Here is a 9,082-nt window from a genome sequence, read left to right as displayed (position 1 = left end):
TATTTTAAGGGCCTTTTTACATTTTAAACCAGGGGTGGCCAAACTTGGTTAACATAAGAGCCATATAGAATAAATGTCAGATGTTTGAGAGCCACAAGACATGAACATCAGATGTTTGAGAGCTGCAAGGGAGGAAAGAAAATAGATGGGGGAGGGAGAGGTGGAAAGAAAGCAACTTTAACTTTAAATGCATCCTCCAAGCTACTGGCTGGCTTGGCTTGGAGAAGTGATTTAAAGAAACAAATGCCTTCTCCAAGCTAACCAGTGGGGTGCCCACACACTACCTCTCACATGCCTTTTTGATGAGAAGAATGTACATTCATATATTGTTGAGCCCTGCATTGCCCCCTTCCCTATTTCTGTTAGCCATTCTCCTCCGTTATCCACCAGGGCCTAGTTTGCCCTTTCAGCACAGGGTTCCTACTTTGGGGTGACATTCTAAGCTGCCTCCCCTAGCATCTATGGTCTTAACTATAGAGGCTTGGGGAAATTCCTCGAGTATTGTGATGTAGAGGCCATTTTCTCCTGCTCCTCAATTCCTAGAGGGCAGGAAATGAGGACTGGGGACTGGTAGTTCCCCATCGTGGATGGTGAATGGGAGGCCTCTTTGAACATCCCTGCTCATTTCTCTCTTCCTGCTGCTTTGCTATTTACCAAGTCTGGCTGGAGTTAGCAGGTAATCTCAGTGTAAAGTTCTGGGAAATCTGAAGCCCAATGAAGCAGTGAGGCCTAATAGAACAGCAAAACTACCTGTTCTTAAGCAGCATGTACAGGTCCCAAAAATCAAAGTATTTACAGTTATAGAACCCCTACTAGAGATTTTTTTTTCTGATGGCAAATGTGTGGCAAAAGTCACACAGCACCCGAGAGCAGTAGTGGGGTGTGTGTGTAGGCTATGAAAGTACCAAATCTTGAAAATTTTGGAGGAACATTTAATTGCTATAGAAGAGCTGAGATTCATGAATAACCAAACTGCTCAGGTGTAGGCTGAAGCATTAGAATAATACACTCTACATAGCATGCCCCAAGAAACAAAGTAAGCAGCTTAAATGTCATAGCCTGTATCCTGGTCCCTTTGAAGTCAATCCCAAAGCTCTCATTGGCTTCAATTAGCACCAGAATGTGGCCCATTATTATTGCCGGGGACACTTACATTAAAATAAAATGTATCAAGCAAATGATGCATGCTGTAAACTCTGTTTGTCCCATTACCTTGAATCCTTCAGAGCCTAAGTGGCTGAAAACTTGAACAAGAAGCTCCCAAGCTTTCTCTTTCCAGGTATCCCCCCTCCCCCAATATCCAGGGAATAAAGTTTGGTTTGATGCTTTTTAAAAATGAATGATCTGAAATACAAAAATAGTCTTCCTAAACACCCTTGTGACACAGCATGTTACATCCTAAGAAAAGATCCCTTTTCCGGCATAGCAGGACCAGAACTTGCAGATGGGGGAAATACAGTTTGACCAGGGTTTGGACTTGAATTCATCCCAGTGGGAATATAATATAAACTTTCCATGTAGTTGCCATCAGCAGTTTGGGCACCTGGTGGCACTTCAGTCTTTGGGAAATGGCTAAAACCTTCATTGGTGTTCTCTTGAACAGGTGGTTGGTCTTGAAGATCCACCTGTGCAGGTGGTACAGCAAGAGGGGGAGGAGGGAAACCCGGAAATCCTGAGTATGGCAGGTAAGGTGGTCCATAGCCTCCAGGATTCATAACCACTGACGGGAAAGGAGACTGGTAAAGCCCACTGTGTGATGACAATGGGGTTGGCGGTATTAACACTTCGATGTACTGCCCCGTCTCTGGATCATAAAGCATCTTCAGCTGAGGCTGCCTGGGGGATTCCACATAGTAGCACTTTCCGCTCTCTGGATCAACTAACATTTTCCTGTGTGCCTGCAGAGGAGCAGCAAAATGTCTAGTTGGGCTTGGGGCACTCTTCCCGGATGGAGAAACCCTTTCGTTTCTTCTTGTGCAACTGGGAGATTCTTCAAGCCTTGGGAGGATTTGCCCGTGGCTCAGGTTGCTTTGTAGCAAATTGTCAGAGGCTACCTTCCTTTCTAATGGTTTTGGCAAAAAATGTTCGTTACTTGTTTTGCTTCCTGAAGCTTCTCCACTAGTCTGAAAAGAAACATTGGATGTGAAAGAGGAGCTGTCTGGGTACAAAGGTGCTGGGTGCTTAGGAACTGCCTCAGACTGATGGGCTTTCACAGGAATTGTTAAGTAATTTGTGTTGTCAGTTTGTGCTGCTGAAAAATATTGTTCATTTGTTACCTGATGCTTATTAAGACAATCAAAACCTGGGTCATGGAGCTTTCCATGAGAGGATGATGGTGTAAAAGGAGGGTTTGATACTAGTTTGATTCCATCAGTATACTCCCTTGCTGGTAATGGACTATCTGAAATGTCATACTCTGAAAGCATTCTGTTGTTGTTGTCCCCCCAGGGCTTGGGGTCCTCTGGTATTACTGTTTCGGATGAACTGTCAACAAAATGGCTGTTTGCTGCAGTCTGTGCCTGATTATTTTGAGTGCCTGTCATTGGGGGCCTGATAGATTGTGGGTACCTACTGCTACCATGGGTTAATCCAGAGAACACATTTTCTTCTTTCAAAAAGCTTGGTGAATTTTTACTGTCTTTAGGTACTACTGAGATAGTCTCACTAGATAAACATTTCTGATGAGACAATTCAATTTCCTGGGCTTTGGAAGGCTCATGAATATGGCTTATCATCACATGACCATTATCTTTCATATTGGTCTCCTGAAGACATTTAGAAGATGGAATCACAATGGTCTCAGATGAAGCAGCAGCTTCATTTTCTCTTAAACTGAAATTAGACTGTGAGAAAGCTTCTTTTGTGGTCCTTTCTTCCAACATGGAACAACTTGAAGCTGGGAAATAATCAGTTTCTGTTTTGTGTGTCTGCTTGGAGACAGAACTGTTAACTTTAATATTAAGCTGAGACTCTTTCTTGGTGGTTGCAGAAGGTCTGACTTTTAACTCAGTCCGCTCATAGGGTACTGGTTTATTTTCAACTTCGGGCTGAAGTTCTTTATTCTCAACTACACACTTCTTGGACTGAATTGTAGTAATGTGCACTGCAGGTTCACTCATCATAGAGCACTTGTTCTCGGGATGACATGCTGATCTGTTTCCATGTGTCTGTGTTGCGGGGTTAAAATTATCAGTGGTACTGATGCACTGATCATGTAGAGAACTAGTTGATGCATCTATGTCTCTAATTTCATCTTGCTTTTTCTCCTCCTGTAACTGGTTTGCTGCTTGTATATCATCTTTCCGACGTATTGAGGTGCAGTGTATGAAGAGAGGTGAGATGGATGTAGAGTCTTTTGGTAACACAATTTGGCTGCTTTCAGTTTTGCTTTCTGAGTAGGAAAGCTGCTCTGTGCTGGAGCTGTCTGATGATTTAAAACCAAGGTAATAAGTGTCATTGACTAATTTCCTGACATCTCTTTGCTGATGTTTTCTTATCCTTCCTCTGCTTTCCATCTGAAGGGCCTCATTCATGCAAAGTGTTTCACCACAGTGTGATTTGCCAGATGTTGGAAAAACTAGTGATGAAAATTTCACACTCTGAACTGCAGGCAACCTCCTGGTACTAGAATCTCTGTTCAAAGACATGTGCTTAAATGCATTTAGAACATTAGGTTGTTCATTTGTGATCTGAGGAACAAGTTTCATTTCTTTGGTTTTGGATGTGAAGATATTCCTGGAGATATCTTTAGGCACCACAAGGCTTTTAGGTTTGAGGGGGATCTTTTCCTCTTTCAACTGCATGTGCTGGTTCTGCCTAATAGCTCGCTGCTTCAGGTTTGGCCATGGCTTTGGTGTTTTTGCAAATTTTGGGACTGCACTTGTGATTTTAGCACCATCCTGCATGGACTCAAACACAGCCCGGGCTCTCCTGTACTCTTTTCTCTCTCCAGACGACTGTTTTCTGACGTTGCTTGATTCTACTGCATTTACAGCATCGTCTGCCAAAATAGGGAGTCTCATCAATTGAGTAGCTTCTTGGTATTTCATTCTCTCATTCAGTTCATTAAACGTCTTTTTCAATTTGCAGACGTTCTCCCGTAGCTGCTCATTCAGCACCACCCCCTTTGTTGGTCTCAGGGTGTCTGTGTCTTTGTTGTTCATGGCCACAGGGTCAGATCTCTCACTGGTAGAATGACTGTGCATGTCTTCAGCTGAAAAGCTGCAGTCCGATTTGGACAGAGAACTTGACTTGCCTTCTAAACTGTCCCCCTGGAGGTCTGTACTTATGGAGGATGGGACAGAGGAGGTGGAGCTGCCACGGACAGATGCTTGCTCGGTTTTGATTCTTTGTTCATACTGCATTTTTTTAGCCAAAACATTTCTCACCAGACTTGAAGCCATCTTAGTTTTGTTGTAAGAATTGTTCAGACAAGCTGCTCTCATAAATTGCTTGTAATTGAGTCTGAATTCATCACTGATAGTCCTACCCTTCACACATGACTCTTTCCTGGGTTGTGTGAATGGAGGGAGGACGGCACAGTCACCAGCAGCACAAAAACCCATCTCCTTCTTCTCCTTCCGCCTCAACTGAATCTGCCGTTTGGGCACCATTCGCTTTTTACAGAGGCTCTTTCGCCCATCAGCATTGTCTAGTGTGACACTGACACACTCAAAGTGTTCCTTCCCCAGTGAGCTAGCACACAAGTCCTTATCTGGGACTTTGCTGGCTGACGGGAACTGCCAGCTTCCTTTGGTGTGGTTGACCACCACTGTTTTCCTTGGGTCACTACATGTTGGCCACCTGTTCATTCCAATACCATCTTCCGGCAAGGAATTGGACAGACTGGATGATGTTCTGTTACTAGAACTGTACATATCTAAGTAACTGCCCTGGGGACATGAGAGGCTCTGGAAAGACAGGGCAGTAAGCTTCTCTACTTCATTATCAGCCTCATCAGAGTCACTCAGAACACTCGAATTTTCTCCAAAATATTTGGGACATGCTGCTTTGCTACTTACAGGACCATGAGCTCGACTGGCAAGGCTGTTTTTCTTCAGCTTGCGGACACTGGGTAACATTTCCTTGGATTTCTCAGAACTGAATTGGGTAGGACAATCCAAATATTTAGATCCGCTGTCTCGTGGCTGCAGCCCTCTTGTGACTGGACCCATTCTGCCGCTGCACACTGGATCTGCGCTATTCTTAGCTTTGATTGACATCTGAACCTGTTGGCTTTCCTCGTCACTGGGACAGATCCTTTCCCTGCAGGTTTGATCATTTATAGTACCATTGCTATCCGCCTGCGGACTCTGTGCTCTCATGTCTTGGACTGTCAATGAGCCTCCAAAAGCCTCGCTCCCATTTACAGCAAAGCAAGCCTGAATTCCTTCAGATGTAGCAACACAAATATCAGCTTTGCTGTTTGCACCGCATGGGTCTTGTAAGGCCTTGCCAAAACTGTTCAGATTCCCATGAAGTTGGCTGCCTGTGCGCTTGGAAATCTTGTTCCTGTCAGCGGAGCTTGTCTGAGCTGCAGAGAGGATCAGTGTTGCTGTTATGCTGTCCTGCTCGTACTCTGAGTCACAGTAAGTGTGCCGTTTGATATGATCTCCAGGTTCTTCAAAGAACTCAATACAGTCCTTAAAACTCTCCGCTTCCTCTGAGCATAGTGCTGTACGATAAGAGGAACCAGATGTGTCGGAGGTGCGGTCTCCTCTGGAATTGATAGAAATGTGAGAGTCCTTCTCAGGAGAAAAATGTCTGCAGCTGTAGTTATTGAAATGTTCTTCATTCAGTCCACTAGGCTCAGGAGAAATCTGGCAATCCCTCGCCACACAGGAGAACATTTTTATGCTGTAGCCCATGTGAATCTGAGCTGGAAACAATGGGAGGCTGGATCCTCTTTTATCCTTGTAGCTGGGGCTGTTCCCAGTCAAGCCTGAGAATTTGATCTTCTGGATGAAGCTCATGTTCCACCCTCTCCCTGTTTAATCCAGTCATGATTTAAAAAAACCCAAACTCCTGGCTGTGTCATGTGCCCAAGAAGCTTGCCGAGGAAAATAGAAACACATAAATACAGTGTGCTATAAAAACACATGCATCCGTAAACAAAACCCAAATATCAATGCTATACTTGCTTTCTTTTTCTCCATAGCGACTCAATCAGAAATTCAGATGAACAGTACCTATGTTTCAAAAGACAAATGTGATTTGAGAGAAAATGTTCTGGGAGACAGTTGTGTGAATCAACAGCAATGATAGTTAACAATAATTAGCAGTATTAAAAATGCAACCACCAATTTACATAGCACAGGGGTGGCCAACAGTAGCTCTCCAGATGTTTTTTGCCTACAACTCCCATCAGCCCCAGTCATTGGCCATGCTGGCTGGGGCTGATGGGAGTTGTAGGCAAAAAAAAATCTGGAGAGCTACTGTTGGCCACCCCTGAGTAGCATATTCATCACAAGACAGCTTCTCATCACAAGCTTCATAAGTTTGTTTTAACAGCATCATACATGAATTGGTGATAATTTTTAAAATCATGCTGAGTCAAGTTTTGGTCAATTGGAGCATGGAATAAAGAGGAGGCGGAGCCATTGGGGTTACTTCTTTTTTTCCATCACACTTCCTATTCAATCTGTAGATGTGAGCCAAGAGTCAGGAAAACAAATAAAACACCACACTCTGAACTTTCAGTTCTAAGTTGAAAAGTGCTACTGGCCATGATGTTCTATGGATTAAGATAAGAGGTAATGATCTCTGCTAGTTATGGTGCACACTCTATACAGCTTGAATTACCAGTTAGAGGAACAACATAGTTCCACCAGAAGTGTTCACCTGGAGTATGCTGGGATCAGACACCTTGGCAACATGGTACAGTAATACAGAAACCTGGAACAAGGTGCCATCGTTATAGTAAAAACCAGTGTTATTCTTCCTCTTGATTCATTTCTAACTCTGTCATAACATCTTACCCAAACTTTGTTTTCTACTTGTGGAAGGGCAGTTATGTCCCTGAATGGATTATCGAGTCATAGCTGACTTTTGGTGGCCCTGGTAAAGTTTTCAAGGCAAGAGATGTTTCAAGGTGGTTTGCCGTTGCCTACCTTTACGTCACAACCCTGGTATTTCCTTGGAGATATCCCATCCAAATACTAGTCAGAGTTGACCCTGATTAGCTTCTGAGATCTGACAAGACTGAGTTAGCCTGGGTATTACTAGATATTTTATCAAGCACAATTAGATTCAACATATGCAACATCAAAAATACAATCACTTAGATGTACTATATTTCATAAATTTTGTTCCAGTACTCCATAACTTTTACCATGATCAATCTTCTCTGACTTTTTTCTCCCCTTTCTGAGCCATTTGATTGAAATTAGCATATCAATTTTTTATCATTTTTTTTTACTCCTCTTCATTAAAAATATGCCATACTCCCATTGTGTCTGACCTTATAGCAGTCTTTGCTGTAAGGAGCTAAGTGATGGCAAAACTTCATTTTTTTTAAAAAAAATTGTGCACTTTGAAGATAACCTGCCAAAGTGGACCACTAGATTGTTAATGAATTGAGTTCTATCATTTATTAGGTGGGTTATCATTCCTTGAGGAGGAAAGTGTTACCCTGCCTCAAGCCTCCCCTCCCCCGGTCCTTGATAAAGACGCAGCTTTGATCTGCATGTAATGGTGATAAAATAGCACAGATTATTTTACACTGTGCTTCTACTGAAATTCATTACAAATAATCATTTAAATTAGATGCAGACAAGTGGATTGAAGAAGAATCCAGACAAGGCTTTAGTAATTACAGATGCTGGGCCTTGTGCCTTCCATTATCTCAAAAGCAGGTTTTACAGCCAGGTGGTATGGAATCAGTAGCTGTCCCTTGGGGTTGAGATCAAGGTGGTGGGGTGGAGAGCTTTTCACACATGGAATTTTCAGAGAAGGCTCTGGTTACCTTGGTTTTGGACTCTTGTGACACGCTCTATGAGCTGCCAGTAGGATACCCCAGTCTGCATTTCATTCAGAATGTAATAGCCTGCCTCACAACAGGGAAAGGTCAGAAGAAACACACAATAAATGAAGCTATGTTTGCATTGAATTCCTATAACCCTGTGTGCCTAATTCTGGGCGCTGTTACTGCCTTCTTAAGGTCTAAATGTTTTAGGTTCTGTCATAGGGCCAGAAAAATATTTAGGATTTTTCCAGTTCTGTTCATAGAGACCTCTACAGTCTTCCCCATGGGAAAAAAAATCCTTTTTGGCTGTACAAACTATTAGCAAGTCTACATTAAATTTTATAGAGCAACTAGCATTAAATCATAATGATTTCAGGTGATTTTAACAGGTTGGTCAGTGCTCTGATTCTAACGTCAATTGATGGGTGAATGGCTGATTTGCTAACCCTCAAATATAAAGAAGCCAAGAATTCAATAATTCCATTTGGCAATTCATTTTTATTCATCTGATGATTTTATTCATTATGGAAAGGGCATGATGAAGGGCTCCTAGTTCTGCAGCAATCCTGACAGCCCAGTAAAACCTCTCCTGCTGGCTGCTGGTTATAACTGAATGCATCTCTAAATGGTTAACATAACATAACAATTTTATTTATATCCTGCCCTCCCCGCCGGAGCAGGCTCAGGGCGGCTCACAACAAAATTCCATACATTAGTTATACAAAATTTTTAAACAACTACATTAACAGTTTAATTAAAATTCTGATTAAAATCTAAAATTAATAAAATAGTATAATATGATATGCTAGTGCTATTTTCCAATGGCAAGTCCCCTAGCAGCTTCCCTCTCAGTTAGTGAAGGCCAGTCGGAAGAGGATAGTCTTGCAGGCCCTGCGGAACTGTTCAAGGTCCCGCAGGGGCCGCGTTTCATCTGGAAGTTGGTTCCATAGCGTGGAGCCATAGTGGAGAAGGCCCGGTTGCGGTGCTTTGCAGCTTCACCTCTTTCGGCCCGGGAATGGTCAACAGGTTTTTCCCGGCTGACCTCAGTGCTCTCTGGGGTTCCTATGGGGAGAGACAGTCCCTAAGGTAGGCAGGTCCTCGGCCATATAGGGCTTTAAA

The 9,082-nt window shown here is 43.0% G+C and overlaps 1 protein-coding gene across 1 annotated transcript; it reads right to left on the bottom strand.

Moving 5' to 3' along the window:
• Positions 1-918: 918 nt before the first annotated feature.
• Positions 919-5,972, bottom strand: PROB1 (proline rich basic protein 1). Its single transcript, XM_060233095.1, has one exon. It carries the CDS (start codon positions 5,970-5,972, stop codon positions 1,392-1,394), a length of 4,581 nt encoding a protein of 1,526 aa, XP_060089078.1. The 3' UTR covers positions 919-1,391.
• Positions 5,973-9,082: the final 3,110 nt, after the last annotated feature.

The sequence above is a fragment of the Heteronotia binoei genome, chromosome 1, assembly GCF_032191835.1.
Source record: "Heteronotia binoei isolate CCM8104 ecotype False Entrance Well chromosome 1, APGP_CSIRO_Hbin_v1, whole genome shotgun sequence".
NCBI classification, from domain to species: domain Eukaryota; kingdom Metazoa; phylum Chordata; class Lepidosauria; order Squamata; family Gekkonidae; genus Heteronotia; species Heteronotia binoei.
This window is presented reverse-complemented; position numbering and strand designations above follow the sequence as displayed.